The sequence below is a fragment of the Panthera leo genome, chromosome E1 (assembly GCF_018350215.1).
Source record: "Panthera leo isolate Ple1 chromosome E1, P.leo_Ple1_pat1.1, whole genome shotgun sequence".
Classification (NCBI taxonomy): Eukaryota; Metazoa; Chordata; class Mammalia; order Carnivora; family Felidae; genus Panthera; species Panthera leo.
The window spans coordinates 41,167,757-41,184,887 of NC_056692.1; the positions used below are offsets into that span (position 1 = coordinate 41,167,757).

The 17,131-nt window shown below is 52.5% G+C and overlaps 1 protein-coding gene and 1 long non-coding RNA gene across 2 annotated transcripts; one reads left to right on the top strand and one right to left on the bottom strand.

The window, feature by feature from the left end:
* Positions 1-1,251: 1,251 nt before the first annotated feature.
* Positions 1,252-5,384, top strand: RND2 (Rho family GTPase 2). Its single transcript, XM_042915396.1, has 5 exons — positions 1,252-1,403; positions 1,889-1,976; positions 2,781-2,890; positions 3,660-3,794; positions 4,036-5,384. The coding sequence occupies exons 1-5, from the start codon at positions 1,302-1,304 to the stop codon at positions 4,288-4,290; spliced, it is 690 nt and encodes a 229-aa protein (XP_042771330.1). The 5' UTR covers positions 1,252-1,301; the 3' UTR covers positions 4,291-5,384.
* Positions 5,385-7,362: 1,978 nt separating this feature from the next.
* LOC122206379 lies at positions 7,363-15,816 on the bottom strand. Its single transcript, XR_006196437.1, has 3 exons — positions 15,749-15,816; positions 11,780-11,897; positions 7,363-7,553 (listed from the first exon to the last, which is right to left on the bottom strand). It is a non-coding gene; the product is annotated as an uncharacterized LOC122206379 (long non-coding RNA).
* Between the last annotated feature and the right edge of the window lie 1,315 nt (positions 15,817-17,131).

Below are 17,131 nucleotides of genomic sequence, written 5' to 3' on the forward strand. Positions count from 1 at the left end.
ATTTATTCATCATAAACCTTACGCAAGTTAAACAATATGTAAAAGGACAATCTGAAGAACGATCCCCAAACCTCAGCTTACATTAGATTTGGGGAGCCAGCCACCTGTGGACTAGAACCCAACTAAGTTGCTCCTCAGGCTCTGACTCTACCCATATGTAACCCATTCGTGTGGTCTTGCAGTGGCAACTTGGAGCAGGGAGACCGAGTCTTTAAAACTTTCCATCCGACTGTTAAAGCTCTGTGCCTCAACTTTCCCTTCTGTAAAATGGTGATATTGCTCGCTCTAAAAGATAAAATTAAATCGAGTATAACCGATGTAAAACAAAGCGCCTTTAAAAGGTAAAAGATGCCATGCAAATGCAAAAACAGTTGTGTAGTAATCATTAGACTCTGGATCAAGCCTTAAATGACTTTAGGGCTTGTCTCTCGCTCCAGCAGGGCTGTCATTCTGGGCAGTTTTATTTTCCTCTTCCTCCCCATCTCTGTCTCCCCGAAGTATCCACCAGAGGACGCAGCTACCCCAAAACTTTCCACCCTGAGCCAGGCTGGAGAAACTCAGTCCACACTTGCCTGCTAGTCCAAGCCCTCCGTTAAGCCACCCCAGCCCCAGACTAGGCCGGTCGTTGCCATGGGGACTGGAAGCCATGATGTCACCACTGTCCGGGTGGGTGTGTTGGAGTCCAAACCCTCCTATCCCCAAGACTCCCTGCCGGGACGTGAGAGTGGAGGGGTGGGGGGCGAGACCAAACCAAAAAGACTCCCTCCTTCTCCTACCATCTCGCGCCCCCCTCCTGTTCAGGAAGTGGATGGCTGCCCCCGCGCGTGTCCGCACTAGCACACCGGCGTGCACGCGTGGGCACGCAGAAGGCCCGAGCCTCGCGCGTTTGCAGCTTTCACCCTACCCCTCAGAACTTCGCTCAAACTCTGCCCCGCGCCCATCCCCAAAGCAGTCAAAACAGTCAAATAAGCCCGACTCGCCCTGCCCCAAACCCACAGGGGGTCCCTCATATCACACCCGAGCGCTGGAACCCGGCTCCGAGCCCTGGCATTCCCCGGGCCCCGCCCGGCTCCTCTGGGCCCCGCCCCCTCCGGCTGCGCTGGCGGGAGGCGGGGCCGGAGGCGCGGCCGTCGGGCTGGGGGCGGGGCAGAGGGGGGGGCCGCGGCCCCGGGCGGGGGCTCGGCGCGGGCCCGCGAGATGCCGGTGTCCGCGGCCCGAGCGGCTGCAGCTGCAGCGGCGGGGGAGGCGGCAGCGGGGCCCCGGAGGGGGGCTGCGGAGGGGGCCGGCGCGTAGCCGGGACTATGGAGGGGCAGAGCGGCCGCTGCAAGATCGTGGTGGTGGGGGACGCGGAGTGCGGCAAGACGGCGCTGCTGCAGGTGTTCGCCAAGGACGCCTACCCCGGGGTGAGGGACCCGCGTCTAGGGAGGAGGGCGCTGAGGCCGCGGGGGTGGGTGACTAGGGCCCTAGGGACGGACGGAAATGGGTGCCAGGGTAACCAGGGTCGAGAGAGAGGGACTCGGAGGACCGCGGACCAAGGGAGGCGCTGGGGACTCTGGAAGGACTGCAGAGGATTGGGGTGGGAGGAACTGGGGAGCAGGGAGAGATGAATGGGGCTTCGGAGAACCAGAGGATCCAGGAGGGGACGCTAGGGGAATGTCGGGGGTCCTGGGCATTGGAGAGAGGAAGAACTCGGGGCCGAAGGGACCGGGAGAGGGTCTGGGAGCCTAGCACACATTCCGCTGAGGCAGCCGCTCCCGGGATCTCCCCTTTGCCCAACACCAGACCAACTTGTGTCCAGGGGCCGGGCTGGACGGTGTGTGGGAGTGAGGAGGGCATTTGTCTGGGATGAAGACTGGAGGATCTCATCTTGACCCATCCCTGTCTGCAGAGTTATGTCCCCACCGTGTTTGAGAACTACACCGCGAGCTTTGAGATCGACAAGCGCCGCATTGAGCTCAACATGTGGGACACTTCAGGTAGCCAAGTCCCTGGGGTCACCCTGACTTCCAAGGCCCCTACCCTCACCCATCCCTTGGCTAGACCCTTAGGCTCCAGGTATGCCCAGCCCATCCATCCAATTTTAGAAGGAAGGAAAATCAATTTCCTACTTAAAGCAAGAGAAACTGAGGTAGAGTTTGCAGAGACACATAGAAACCTTGTCCTGAGGGAGGGAGAAAGCCCCGTATCTGATCTTCTCAGCTGGATTCTGCCTACCTGGGAAAGTTGTGAGGAATGGATTTATTTTGGAACATGTTCCTTAGGAGGAAGGGCTGGGTTTAGGAAAGGCATTTAGGATTTCTTCGGGGAGTGAGGAGCTGCTTCTATAGACAGAAGTATAGAAATCTGAGCTGTCCCAAGCCTGCGCGAGAGCTCTGCCCCTGCCCCTCCCCCTCCTCCAAAAAAGGAGGAGGTTTTTATTTTTACTCAGCTCCCCCGGGGAGGGCTGTAGAAGACGTCAGTCAAAGCTCAGAAAGCACATGCAAAATTTTGAGAATGTGGAGAGATTTCATGAGCTTCTCAAAGACTCAGAAAAGATTAAGAATGATTACTTTTAAAGAAACCCCTAGGGAAGTGGAGAGCTGTTCTCTGCCATCTAACCTCCCTCTGCCAACGCCCCTCCTTGAAGAAACCCAGACTCCTTGATGGGTACCAATACCTGCTCTCTTCCATCCTCTGCCTCTAGCGTCCCCTGGTCAGGATTGGTAAGGTCTCCCATTCCCTTCCAGGCCTCCCACCCACACAGGACCCTGTCTGTCCCCTCCCTCCCTGTCTTCTCTCAGGTTCTTCTTACTATGATAACGTCCGGCCTCTGGCCTATCCTGATTCAGATGCTGTGCTCATCTGCTTCGACATTAGCCGACCAGAAACATTGGACAGTGTCCTCAAGAAGGTGGGAGCCTGGGGAAGCAGGATGGCTACACTGAGGGGGACCAGAAACCAAGGTTCTGACACAACATGGCCTGGAGGAGGGAGTGATGGCTGGGGCATGGTCATCAGCTAGAGAGTGTGTGAAGCTCTCCTCTTTCCCCATCCTCCTCACCCATCCACCGCTCACCCCCCACCCTTTCTTCCTGGAAGTCAGTCCTCAGAGCTGGATCCAGCATCTAGGGGGAGATAGAGGAGAACAAGGAGAAGTACTCAAGGGATTCCTTATCCATCCTTCCCATCTCCTTGGGTGTGGGAGCCCCAGATGGAGGGGATGGGAATGCTGCTCCGGGAGCTCAGAAGAGCCCTGTGGTCTCCTCTCGAGGCCTCTGTTTCCAGGAGAAAAGCCCACGTTGAATGGACAGAAGTCAGTTAAAGCAGCCCTAGTTTCCAGGTGGAGGAAGGGCAGATTGGTCTGTTCCCAGGAACAAATTTGGGACAGGGGGCGGGGATGGGAAGGTTTCAGACTGCTAGACCCTTCATGGCCACTGAGGTAGAAGCAGGGCCCCTGACCCTAGACCCCTCCCCAGCCCTTTCCTCCCTCCCCTTCTCCTACACCGCATCCTACTTTCAGCCAAAGGCCACCATACCTACCTCCTTGCTCATGCGGGGTGTCCAGATGGAGGGGTGCATGGTTTCTGCATGATGTGAGGAAGGGTGTTCTCATGGCATGGAGTAGGGTTCACTGTGTGCCTCTACCTACCCTTCCATAACTGTTTTCTTCCCCCAAATAGTGGCAAGGGGAGACTCAGGAGTTTTGTCCCAATGCCAAGGTTGTGCTGGTTGGCTGTAAACTGGACATGCGCACGGACCTGGCCACACTGAGGGAGCTGTCCAAGCAGAGGCTTATCCCCGTTACACATGAACAGGTGGGACACTTGACCTCTGACCTAGTCCCCGCCTAGACCTCTCACCTCTGCCCCTATCTCTGATTTGAAAACACCCTGCTTGGCCCATCCCTTGTACTGGCTTCTGACCTATGACCTGATCCCTTGACCTCCCACCCCCCCCCTCCCGCCACGCCACCCCACACTGCCCTCAGCCTCCCTTGTCCCTTGCTGAGCTGCAGGCTAAGCCCCATAACTTCCTCCATGCACTCCATCCTTCCAGGGCACCGTGTTGGCCAAGCAGGTAGGGGCTGTGTCCTATGTGGAGTGCTCCTCCCGGTCCTCTGAGCGCAGCGTCAGGGACGTCTTCCACGTGGCCACAGTGGCCTCCCTTGGCCGTGGCCATAGGCAGCTTCGTCGTACTGACTCACGCCGTGGACTGCAGAGATCCGCTCAGCTGGCAGGCCGGCCGGACCAGGGGACCGGGACCGAGAGCGAGATACACAAGGATAGAGCGAAGAGCTGCAATCTCATGTGAGGGGCTGGGGCGGGGCCGAGTGTAAGGAGCAGTGGCGAAGGGCTCAATTGTTCCCCTCTGCACCTGGTTCCTGACCTCCTGACTCTGGCAGGGACTTCAGGACAGGCCGAGTGAGGGATTCTCCTGGTCAGGAGAGCTGAAGGCAGAAGGGGCCACCATCCCCACATCCTCATCCCCCTCCTCTCCACAGGAAGCTGAGGAAGCTAGCAGGACAGGGAGCTGGGCTGGGAGCTGGGGGGCAGGGGTGGAGGAAGCTGGCATCAAGTAGTGACTTTGGTTTGAGTCTTAGTATATGAAGGGTGCTTTCCCTCCACACCCCCAGTACCCATATCCTGGCCCTGGCTTCCTTCCCTAAGGAAAGTGTCCATTCTGTGACCTTCCCTTTTCCTCTCCTTTCCCTTCCACAGCTGTTCTCACTCATCCTAACCTCCAGGCAACATGCACTAAATTAAAAAGCAAGTTGAGTCCTTCCCCCTTCTACCCACAGTCCTAGCTCCCTCAATCCCTTCCTGCAACTGTCCCCAAATAAAGCCCATGTCCATGGAAAACAGCTGTGGCTTTAGTTTTGTTGCTTTCTAAAAACCCAATCTATCAATCTCTAGCAGCAGGAGGGAAAGTTAGACTTCAGGAAGAACTTTCTTATCTATGCCCATAGTTGGAGCAGAGGAAAAAGCCTTGGGTCAGATTAGCAGTGTCCTTTTAGGAGCCAGAGGTGGGGGAGTGAGAGGTCTTGGGAATATTCATCTCAGTTAATGGGCCAGACAATCCTAAGGCCATTAGGGGTTTTTAAGTGGACTGATGTGCAATTCATTCCTCAGCCCAGCTGGGGCCACCTGCTTGTGTGGGAGCGGTCCTGCTGAAGTGGTCCAGGCCCCTTGCACACCATCTCCATCCCCCAGCTTGGAATCTGCTGGTGTCCTGGGAGTTGTGGGGGTAGGGAGAGTATCAAAAGCCTCCACAGCACAGAAGCTGACCCTTCTGTGCAATGAAATTACTCAAGGAGACAATGGTTTGATTCTGGGGTCCCTTGGAGGTGAGGGCAGGGGCTCTCACCTTCTTTCCATCCTGAGCTCCTTGATGATTTTGGAGGGAACATCAGCCGTGAGTTAGGGTCACTGCCCCCCCCCCCCCCCCCAGAGGGGGAAAGCCAGTGGAGGGGCTGGCCAGAGCTCTTGTTGTCAGGAAAGACAGTACTGGTCTGTTTTCTTGGGAGTCTGGTTTCACATTGTCCTGTATTCCCTCCCTGGCTCTGGTCCCACTGGCCTCTTTTCGGTGACATTCTCCCCCAGGAACCATCCCTGGCCATCCCCTCCCCCCCAGCCCCAGCCAGTCCTTCCAGACACACTCTGGGAGGGCACACAAACCTTATCCTCCCATCTGCTGGGATCCCCCCTAATTCACAGCCCATCCTTCCCTCATTCATTCAGTAAGTATGTACTGAATACCAACTGTGTGCCAGACACTGGCTTGGATTCTGAAAGGACCAGTTTCTGTGCTCTGGAGGCCAGCCCAACGAGAGGTATCCCAGGTGTGACAGTACCTTGTCTGCGGGAGCTCCGTACAGCTTCAGGAGCCAGTCCTCTGAGCCAGGTCCTGAGGGTTGAAGAGCAGTTTGCCAGGCAGGGAAGGGGTAGGAAAGGCACTCTGGGCGGAGAGGGTACAGCATGTGCAGACACATGGAGATGAGAAGGAATGTGGCACGGTTGGGGCTGCCATGGCGAGGAGGGCAGAAGACAAGGCTGGGAAGGTAGATCAAGGCTACTTCAGGGCCCACAAAGGAGCCAGAACTTCATTCTGAGGATGTGAGGAGGCACCAGGGATTTCAAGCAGAGAATGAAGTGACCAGATTTGGTTTTGGAATGGATGCGTATCTGGATGAGGTGATGGGGGCTGGGGGATTTGGCTCTGAGATGTGTCATTTAAAACAGATTCTCCTTCCCTATGCCAGGGCCCAGTCTTGAGAGGAAAGGAAATCCCACCTACTGCTGGCTCATCAGACACCCCTTTCCCTCCCTGTCCTACAGGACCCTGTCCCAGTCCATCTCAGCTAATCTCAAGGATTCTGGGACAGCTTCATGGGTACTGGGCACCCAAACTGAGGTTAGGGGCTGACTCCAGGACCCTCCTCCAGCACCCTGAGGCGTGGATTGGGGCTGCTGGAGAGGGCTGGGGCCCAGCTAGGTGGCTCTCAGTCTGGTCCCAGAGGACTGACCCCTCCCCCACAGGGACCTGCCACACCATCAACTTGGGATTTTGGCCATGGCTTCTTTTCTCCTTTTCGGTTTGATACAAAGCAGACTCAAGCCTATAGCCACCAATGCGCAGAGTGTTTGGGCCTCTCTCTTCTCCCAACTGCCCTCTCCTGCCATGCTCAGGGAATGCAAATGCATTTCAATATCCGCCTAAAGCAAACATAATTAGGAAAATAAATCATTGGGGGGAACCCCCAAAGTTTAATACACTTCCAATACCGCCGGGAACAGATTGTGGTCTCTTCTGCAGGTCTGAGTTGCCAGACGTTTTATTTCCTGGGAGGAGGCTATACCACTGGGCTGAGGAGCCCAATGGGTGGGAGAAGGGAATGGGGCTGTTTCTAGATCCTCAAAGGCCCCTGAAAGCTGGAGGGAGGGAACTTTACCCCCACCCCCACCCCAGATGCAGGAGTCAGACCCAGCTTCCTCCTCTGCAGCTGTTTCCCCCACAAATTAGACACCCGTTTGGGAAACAATGTAGCCTCGTTAATCATTTAATGAAATAAACAACTAATCACGCTGAGATGCTGCCAGTGTTTCTTAACCTCGCAATCAGCCTGCTCTGGAGGGAGGAGGGAGGAGGGAGAAGGAAGGGGTGGGGGGTAGGAGCAGGGACTGGGTCTAACCCCTGAAATGCTTCAGCTGACTGAGGGTCCTCCCTCTGGGACTCCAGCCTTCCCAGAAGGGACAGTCCCGGAAAGAGCTTGAGATTTGGAGGCAGAGGGCCTGGGTCTCAGCTCTGCCACTTCTTCCCTGGGGAGCCTTTGGTGAGGTTCTGCACCTGTCTGACCTCAGTTTGCACACCTGGAAAAGAGCCGATCACCGCATCTGTCTCATTGTGTTGAGGAAGATTCGGAGAGGAGAACGGATGCAGAAAAGCTGTTCGACCCTTTATAAGTGAACCTTTATTCCTTACAGCTTAGACATCCAGGCCTGACTGCTTCTGATCCGGGCCCAAGGGAATCAGGAAAGGCCTCTTGAAGGGGGTTTCTTATGCTCTGGATTCAAAGGCTGGAGGAAGGCCAAAAGACAGGAAGGGGGAGGTCTCGGTAGATGCTCCCACATCTACCCTGAGGGCAAGAGAGAGCTTTAATGACTCCAAAGGCTGAAGTCCTTTGGCCCCCATTTTTCTGAACTCCCCCATAAACTGAAGTCTCTGGGTGAGAACCCCACGTTGCCATGGTGACCTCACCCCAGATACACTCAGACTGAGTGTACATTGCAGGCTGAGGGAGGTTGGGGGAAAAGGGTCATGTCCCTGAGGCTCTCAGGGGACATCAGGACCCTGGCTGGCAATCCTGGTACAGCTGTCTCCACCTACTCCACACTTGGCTCCCCAAGAAAGGGGTTCAGCTCTTCTGCACTATTCCCCACTTCCCTCTCTGCCAACAAAAGAGTTCCTTCTACACAGTGCAGCCCTTCTCCCCGCTTCCCCCCCTCCAGCTGAGTTCTCAGGTCTGCCTTCATCTCTAGTAAATCCCCTACTCCCTCTCCTCGTGGGTGGGGGTGAGGGTCAGAGGGAGGAGAGGCTCCAGGTCCAGGCGGGTGTGGTGATTCCCAAGCAGCTACCCACCCCAGCAGCCGAAGAAACAAGGGGCACGTACATAAGTGCTCCTCCCCCCAAGAAAATGCTTCTGCTGTTGACTCCTAAATAACAGATGTCTGTCTGCATATTAATGAGATTGGACGAATAATTGGTGAGTTTTTCATTCAGTGTCAGAATGAACCCGGAGGCCTTATGTTCATGCACACAGACACCCACTCACCCCCCGACTCTCCCCTTCCCCCAGAGCACAATGAGACAGACGCAGATGCTGGCAAGTTTGACCCACAAAGGGGAGGGACAAACAGGGAACTGGGAGGGGGTGTCAGCAGGAGGGAGACCTCCAGGGTCTGGCTAGGTTTGTGGGTTTTCTCCCTCTTGATCTGCTGCCTCCCCAGACCCCCAGGGGCCTAAGCTTGCATTTGTGAGACTTCACCACCATGCAGAAGGGGCGCAGAGGAAGGTGGGAGCCAGAAGGTAGAGATGGTTGTGGGGAAAGGCAGGTGCAACCTAGGGGGAGCAAAAAAGCAGTGGCCTCTTTCAGAGAGGTTGTGCCTCCCATGAGCCCAGAATCAGTGGGCCCTGTACCCCACTTTAGCTCCTATGCCACGGTGTGGGGTGGAAGAACCGGGATATGGGAGTTAGACAGCTACCATCTGCTAGCTGGGTGTTCCCAACCTCTCCGAGCCTCTCTTACTCTGTCTCTAAGAACATCTACCTTGCAAGATTGAACAGATGAAATAAGATAAACTATGTCAAGTGTCTGTCATAGTGCCTGGCTTACAATAGGCCCAACACAGGGCACCCGGGTGGCTCAGTAGGTTGAATGTCTGATTCTTGATTTCAGCTCAGGTCATGATTCCAGGTTGTTGGATTGAGTCCCGTGTCAGGCTCCGTGCTGAGTGTAGAGCCTGCTTGAGATTCTCTCTCTCACTGCCTCTGCCCCTCTCCCCCACTCGTGCTCTCTCTTAAAACAAACAAACAAACAAAAAGGCCCAACACATATCAGTTCTCCCCCCACCTATCTCCCAAACACAGACACACCAAGGTAGTTTCAAAATTGCTGCCTCTACTGCCAGACCCACCCTTGTTAGGGCAGGGGTTAATTAGAAGTTTAGTCATTATCCTGGCTGCCTGGAAATCGGAAGGAAAAGATAGGGGGAAGGAACGAGATGAAATAGACACAGGAGAGAAACTGAGGGAAACCAAGGCCTAGAACAGGAGGAAAGAGACTGCAGCGACACAGAACCACAGGCCAGGAATGGAGAAGGTATTGCAGACAGGTGGAGCGAACCCTGAAATGAGAGGCTGGAATTTAGATCGTACATTTCAAACCCCCCAGTTCTGCCTGGAACTCGACCTCAGAAGTCTCATCCCCTCTTACCGCTTCAGTCTCCTCATCTGTAAGATGAGGGAGTTGCCTTGTTTTCTAAGGTCCCTGCTCAATGTGTAAGAACATGAGATTCCCAGAGGCCTGAGGGAGCAGGGGAGGGGAGGCGGCTACCTCCACACCTACCCCCTCTCTATGGCCCATCAGTCACTCTTGCTCTGTCTCCTCTCTCCCTGGGTAAATGGATCTGCTGCACCAGCAAACAACTGTCCATTGTGTCCTAATGAGGGACGAGCAGGGAAAAGCAATCACTTATGATGCAAATGAGCGGCGGCTGCAGCCTCCCGGCTTTCACTGAGCGCCTCTCTTCTGCCCAGACCCCTGCGCTGCCCCAGTTGGACCTTTCTCCCCAGCCCCAGTTTCCATCTGGTCCTGGAGAAGGAGGGGGAGGCCCAGACTGGCCTTCCCATTGTGCTCACTGCCACTCCCTGCAAGGAGCTTCAACCCTCACAGCGGCCAGGCTTCTCTCCCCATCCCAAAGAGCATCTAGCGCGGCTCAGTTTGTGTTAACTGGGGTGAGATTCATAGGACATACAATGAACCATTTGAAGGTGTACAGTTCCATGGTATTTACTGCACTCACAAGGTTGCACAGCCACTGCCTCTCAGGGCTCGGGGGTCACGCCCCTCTGCCTAGCGCTGCGCCCCTAGCCTCCAGCGACACAGGAAAGCTGTTGAGAAGTCAGCAGAGTCTAGGAGGAATAGAGGCTGGTGCTGGGCTAAAGGCTGGGAAAAGCCCAGAGCCGGCCTGGGAGTGAAGGGGACAAGCCCTGGGCTTTAGGATGGAGCCAGCAGAGAAGATCGAGATTTTGGTGGTGATAGGTAAGATCATCACCGCTTTCCCCAGCACAGCCCTGCAGCCTTATCTTTAGGAAATGGTCTCTTGAATTTTTTTTTTCTTCTTCTTAATTCCTCCAGAATCTGGTTAGGAACCGGAGGAGGTCCAGCACAGATCCTGGTTTCCATGGCTTTCATAGCCCCCGTGGGCTTGGGAATGATCCCACAGCAGGTTTCTTACCTCGGCAGCTACACAGGGGCCCTGAGACAGCCCCCAGGGACTCTGCCACTAAGAGAGGCCGCCCCTCCACAGGCTCCAGGGACAGGCTTCACCAAGGAAAGATTTTCTACTTATCTGGCATTTGGTTTATCGCACAGACCTATAGCCTAACAGCTGGGAAGATTCCCATAAGTTGTAGTTTGAGTTTCCCTTGCTAATATGCACTACATTTTAGCTTTATGTCGTTTTCAAGAGAAGATGGCAAACATCTGCTTACCTGTGTGTCTGTGTTACCTTCAGCTTCACTCTCCCCCTACCCCCCCACCCGCCGCTTCCCTAATCTAGGACATGTGGTAATGTTTTTAAAAAAACAAAACTCTTCTGGAATCAACCAGTGCCAACTGCTGCAGCATTGCAGAGAAAAAAAACCTTTACAGGGTCACAAACTTTCTTTCATCTTCTCTGGCCCTCGTCCCCACTCAACAGAAGTCCACACTTCCTTTCTCCCAGACAAACACAGCCCAGACAACATAATGAGGGCATTTTCGTCTGTGTTCTAATGAATAGGGAGTCCCAGGCTAGTAAGTTTCAGCTCTGCCACCAACTCACTGGGTGACCTTTGACAAGGACCTCAGTTTTATCACCTATAAAGTGGGAATAACAATTTTTGTCCTAGCCATCTCCCAGGGAACTAGTGAGGAGGAAGAAATACTAGTTGTGCCAGTGCTTTGAAGTCGCAAAGAGATTATCATGAACATCATAATTACTTCTCCGGGGATGGCGGCAGCAGTCTGTGTCTGGAGCATCCAGCCTGGAGGAGGCTTTGCTGGAGGACACATGGAGAAGGGAAACTGATGTCCTCCGTCTGTATGGGTGTTGGCTTGATTAATCACAAAGGAGTAGGCTTCATGGCAGGCAAAAGAGAATCAAGGAGGGAATCCATAGGTGTGGGCTGAGACGAGGAAGTAATTCTCGGACACTTAGATGTCTTACAGCTTTTGGAATAAATTGGGGTGCTGGCAAAGTGGGTGGGAAGGACTGAAGGAATTCGCACTCCCAGTGGCAGAATGTGACTAGTTTTCCAGGGACACAAGTGGGGAGGGGGGGGAGTGGGGGACCAGCAGTTAGATAAGACCTTCACTCGATGGATCCCTTCATTCATCCGCTAACTCGTTCGTTCAGCATATACTTTTTGGGTGCCTAACAAGTATCTGCCACGTACTGGGGGCTGGGTTCCAAATAAAGATAATCTTCTAAGGACCTTCTAGTCAGATGGACAAAATAGAATATACACACAAATAACTTACTGATGGAAGAAAGTGTCATAAATAAAGCAAACTTCTGAGGTATTCTGTAGGAGGAGAGATTCTGGGCTGGAAGGCTGGTGAAGGTTCTGTGGAAAAGCTGGGATGGACAGGATTGGGCCTGTGGAGATGGAAGAACAGAACTCACCGAGGTCAAGTTACAATGTGGGTGGAACCTGTGGATCCCCATGTTTGGTGGCCAGGGTGCCTGAGAGGGAGCAGCAGGTGAGGTTCTGGAGAGGTTGGGTTTCAGCTTGGGGTGGATGGTGTAGGAAGACCACCTGGGTCAGGGAAATGTATCCTCAGAAGACTTTCCCAACTCCTCTTTGTGGATCGTGTGCTCCTTTCCCCTAGTCCTAGTTCTGCCGGCTGGGGGGTGGGGGTGGGTGGGGGTGGTTCTTATCCAGGCCTTCTGCAATCTCCTGGCTTCTTTTTCACCAGGCCAAATCCTACCCAAGCTCCAGGGGTCAGCTTGAGATGCTTCAACCGGAGGTCCTGCCACACAGCCCCCAGGGGGCTTCTGAACCAGAAGGCCAATTCTGCAAGGGTTTTCTGTGGCTTTCTTGCCTCACCCATTGAATAGTAAGCAATATGAAGGCCAGAAATGGATCTCTTCTCCCCTCCCTTCCACAACCACACATATAGAAGCTATCACAGAACTGGGCTCATAGTCTCCCCTCAATCATTAACCTTATTGTCACTCACCAACTCCTAAGGCTGGTTCCCTGCACAGTTTAGCCTCACACAAATCTATGTCTGCATCAAGGCTTTGCCACCTCCTTTTGTGGGCAAAGTTGCTTGACCTCTCAAAGTGTCATTTTCCTCATTTGTATGTTGGAAATAGCGCATGGCACTTCGTAGGAATGTGGCAAATGATAGTCATTAATGATTATTATTGCCGTTGCCCCCGAGACCTGGCAAGATCAGATGGTCCCCAGAAGCCAGGGCTGGGTTTCCATTTTTCTTCCCTTTCAATTTAATCATTTTCTCCCATCTGCCTCCTTCTGCTTTGTCCTCTTTGGGTCTTTCCTATCCCCCTTGACTGGTCTTGCCTGCTTTCTCCCTCCAGGCCAGCTGTCTCTTCTCCCCTCCGAGAGCGAGAGCACACTGGTGGCTGGCTCTCACTAGGTAAGGGTTGTCTGTTCACCTTGCTCTCCATCAGTCAATAAAGATAAATTACAAAATCATTTGTTTTATTTGTTCTTGTTACCTTGAGGGCTGTCTGAAATTGCCTTTCTTTAGAAAGCCCCATTTGCATATCTCCACACTGGAGTCAAAGGCTGCAGCTGTGGTTTCACTGCAATTTAAATATTAATAAAATCTCTAGCTGGTTTTTTTAAAGCAGTCTGGCCCTTCTGCTCCTAGGCTGCTAATATAATTTAATCTTTGTCCTTTGCTTTGTATTTATTTAAAGGGCCATTTTGGAGTCAACTGAAGCCAGCTGCTGCAACCTTGTAGTTAAGAACCACTAACTAGCCCATAAACCTTCGTTTTCCTTAAGAGGTATGAGAGCTACCTCTCCCGGAGACAAAATAGACCTCAGGTGACATTTTATACCAATCGGCAGCCCCTTACACTAAGCCAGTGGTTCTCAAACATGAGCTTCCTTCGGATCGGATTGGCTGGGCCCCACTCCCCAGTTTCTGATTCAGTATGTTGGGAATAAGGCCCTGGAATCTGCATAGCTAACAAATTCCTAGTTGTGGTTTTACTCCCCACCCTCCTTCCCCATCAGGGGATCATGGTTTGAGAATCCCTGCACTGAGCTGCTGGTGAAACTGCCTTATCATTCTGGGTCCCTGAAACAAGATCTCCAAAGTTCATCTGTGCCAGTCCTCGTAACTTGTGGGGAGACTTTCCAGTTGTCCGTTCCTTCCAGACCCTCCAACCATTGCTTAGGTTTTCCTGATCATTCGGACTCATTTCAGGATCAGCACCCCCTGCATCTCCCCAGGGCTGCTCTCTATAGGAGCTGGCTGTCTCCAGTTCTCCTTAATTTTCTATTTGCCCAGATTCATTTCTCTAATTTTCCCCTTGTTATGGGCAGATTTACAGGCTGTGTGAGGGAGCCAAACCAAGCATCACTGAAGTACGGTGGTAACAGGGCCTCTGGCTCAGCCATTCCACAGACTTTGACAAGCAAGCTCCCTCTGTCTCTGGCTAGCAAGCCCTCCTCTTGGGTTTCTGTGGGTAGATCTGTAGCTCCCCTCACGCTGCCCTTCTTCCTGTGCCGCCTGCCTCTGGGGCCCTGCTTATCTGCTCTTCGCAGCCTTCACAGGAGACATTCTGGGCAGCTTGGCTCCTTCCGCTCCAACCATCCCAACACTGATTCCTTTCTTTTTCTTCTGCATGTTTTTGAGTCGATACTTTGTTGATGATTCGGGTTGCATTTTTTTTTTGGGGGGGGGGGATAATCTATAGAGCTCTTCTTTAGGTCCCCTCCCTGCACCTGCATGATAATCCCTCCTCTTCTCCTGCCTTTCCAGCTCCTTTGCAGAAGTTCATTTCTGAGATGAGATAACAGCAGCACAGGAACTAGTTCCCCAAATGCTTCTGTGCCCAGAGAGGGTTAAATTGTGGGATGGAGAAGGGAGAGGCCATCTTAAAGCCAGAGGTTAAAGGAGCAAGTGGATTTGCTCCATCATCAGATAAGTTTTTTTTTTTTTAACTTTAATGTTTATTCATTTTTGAGAGAGAAAGACAGAGTGCGAGTGGGGAAGGGGCAGAGAGAGAGGGAGACACAGAATCCAAAGCAGGCTCCAAGCTCTGACCTGTCAGCACAGAGCCTGATGTGAGGCTCGAACTCGTGAACCATGAGATCATGAGCCTAAGTGGGACGCTTAACTAAGCCACCCAGGTGGCCACACAGATAAGACTCTTAAGCCCAGCTAGGCATCATGAGGCCAGGGCCAGAAGCTGACTTCCGGAAAAGGTTACGCAGAGCTGAAAAACCGGATGGGTGTGTGTGTGGATATCTGTTAGGAGATCTCGAGAGATCATTACAGAAAACTTTGTATGCGTCTCAGTCATCCCTACTTTTTCCCAAGATTCCTGGGAAGGCATACTATATTACATGGATGTGGCTTTTCTACCAACCTGTCAGTGACTGGACACCCCCAAGGTGTCACTGGAAATGAGACATCCATGACTGAAGACTGGGCCAGGAGCACTTGGTTCCCACCTGCCCTCAGGTTATCTAGACCCAGGGACTCCCTGGTGGGCTGCCATGAGCCCTGGAGAGGTGGTGCCATACGTGAGGCTGGACTGGAAGTTTTTCTGTTTTTGTTTTTTTGGGCTTTTTTTTAATTTGATTTGATTTGATTTTGATTTTTTAAAAGAAAATTTTTTTAATGTTTATTCATTTTCGAGAGAGAGACAGAGAGAGAGCAGGGGAGGAGCAGAGAGAGAGGGAGACACAAAATCTGAAGCAGGCTCCAGGCTCTGAGCTGTCAGCACAGAGCCTGACGCGGGGCTCGGACCCACGAACTGTGAGATCATGACCTGAGCTAAAAGTCAGATGCTTAACCAACTGAGCCACCCAGGAGCCCCATTTTATGATTTTATTTTTAAGTAACCTCCACACCCAATGTGGAGCTCAAACTCACAACCCAGAGATCAAGAGTCGAATGCTTCACCGACTGAGCCAGCCGGGCGCCCCTGAACTGGAAGGCTTTAGTCACTGAAAGATAAGCAGTCATAAGACACAGGATGGATGGAGGTGGAAACAGGTAGCCATGAGCCAATCCTGTCAGTCCCTTTGCCAAGGGCTGCTTTCCCAGGGAGAGCTGCCACTGGGAAGCAGGAACATTCTATTGCGTCCCACCATGGCCCCAAAGAGAGTCTAGAGAGTGCTAATTCCTCTCACAAAACCCTCTTCTCCCCAAATTCCCTTGAGGCTTGAGCCAGTGACTCTGACCCAGGACAGCGACTGATGTGGGTGGGCAGGGTTCAGATTCTCAGGTCATCACTTACTAGCTGTGCAAACTCTGAGCAAAATCTTCTATTTCCCATTGTCATTCTTCAAGCGAGGTGACAAATACTTCCTAGGGCTGTGATGAAGACTTCATGAGATAAACATGTCATAATGCCAGTTTGTTCCATTTTCTTCACTCTCCCCTCACCCACCCACCCTGTTTACAAATGTGGCAGTGCTGAATCATGTGAGGATTTAATTCTCTTTGCTTCAAAGAGGATCCTACTCTCTGAACATGTGAAGACCAAAAAATGATGATACAGATTCTTATCTGTGGATTAAGTATGTTAAATAGGAGTGGTTGTCAGGAATCTCAAGATACCCTCCCCAGATTCTTGTCCCCTGGTTATTCAATCAAACACTAATCTAGGTCCCGAGGTGAAGGGGCTCTGCAGCTGTGATTAAGGTTATGGACCTTAAGATATGGAGAGCACCCTGGATTACCTAGTGGGCATGATCTAATCACCTGAGCCCTTAAAAACAGAAACTTCTCAGGGTGCCTGGGTGGCTCAGTCAGTTAAGCAACCAACTCGATTTTGGCTCAGGTCATGATCTCATGGTTCATGGGATTGAGCCCTGCATCGGGCTCTGTGCTGGCAGCGTGGAGTCTGCTTGGGCTTTTCTCTCTCCCATTCTCTCTGCCCCTCCCCTGCTTGTACTCTTTCTCTCTCAAAATTAATAAACATTAAGAAAAAAACCCAGAGGGGTGCCTGGGTGGTTCAGTCAGTTAAGCGTCCGACTTGGCTCAGGTCATGATCTCACGGCTCATGGATTCAAGCCCTGAGTTGGTCTCTGTGCTGACAGCTCAGAGCCTGGAGCCTGCTTCGGATCTGCGTCTCCCTCTCTCTCTGCCCCTCCTCCACTCGCTCTCTGTCTCTGTCTCTCTCTCTCTCTCAAAAATAGATAAACATTAAAAATTCTCTGGCAGGAGTTAGATCTGGCAGTCAGAGAGATGAGGAAGGGGAAGTCAGAGAGACTCTAAACATCAGAGAGCTTTGACCATGGTTGCTGGCTTTGAAGATGGAGGTAGGGGCTGATGAGCCTAGGAATGTGGAAGAAGCTAAGGATGACCTCTGGTCAACAGCCAGTCATTAAACAGGGATCTTAGTCCCACAACTGCAAGGAACATTCTGGCCAACAACATGAAATGAGCTTGGAAGCTGATTCATCCCCAGAGCCTCTAAAAAGGAACACAGCCTTGTTGCCTTGATTTTGGTCTTGTGAAACTAATCAGTTGAGCCAACTCGGCTTTCTGACCTACAGAACTGTGAGACAATAAATGGCTGTTATTTTAAGCCACTAGATTTGTGACAATTTGCAATGGCAGAAATAGAAAATATGATAGGTACCAAAGCCCCCTTGATAACGCTAGGAGTTGGTAC

What these genes read in the sequence shown, in the direction of transcription:
- RND2 (XM_042915396.1), top strand. Translation starts at nt 1,302, where the DNA reads ATGGAGGGGCAGAGCGGCCGCTGCAAGATCGTGGTGGTGGGGGACGCG. An exon ending in TGGACAGTGTCCTCAAGAAG is followed by an intron (nt 2,891 to 3,659) that starts GTGGGAGCCTGG and finishes TCCCCCAAATAG; the next exon opens with TGGCAAGGGGAGACTCAGGA. An exon ending in TCCCCGTTACACATGAACAG is followed by an intron (nt 3,795 to 4,035) that starts GTGGGACACTTG and finishes CCATCCTTCCAG; the next exon opens with GGCACCGTGTTGGCCAAGCA.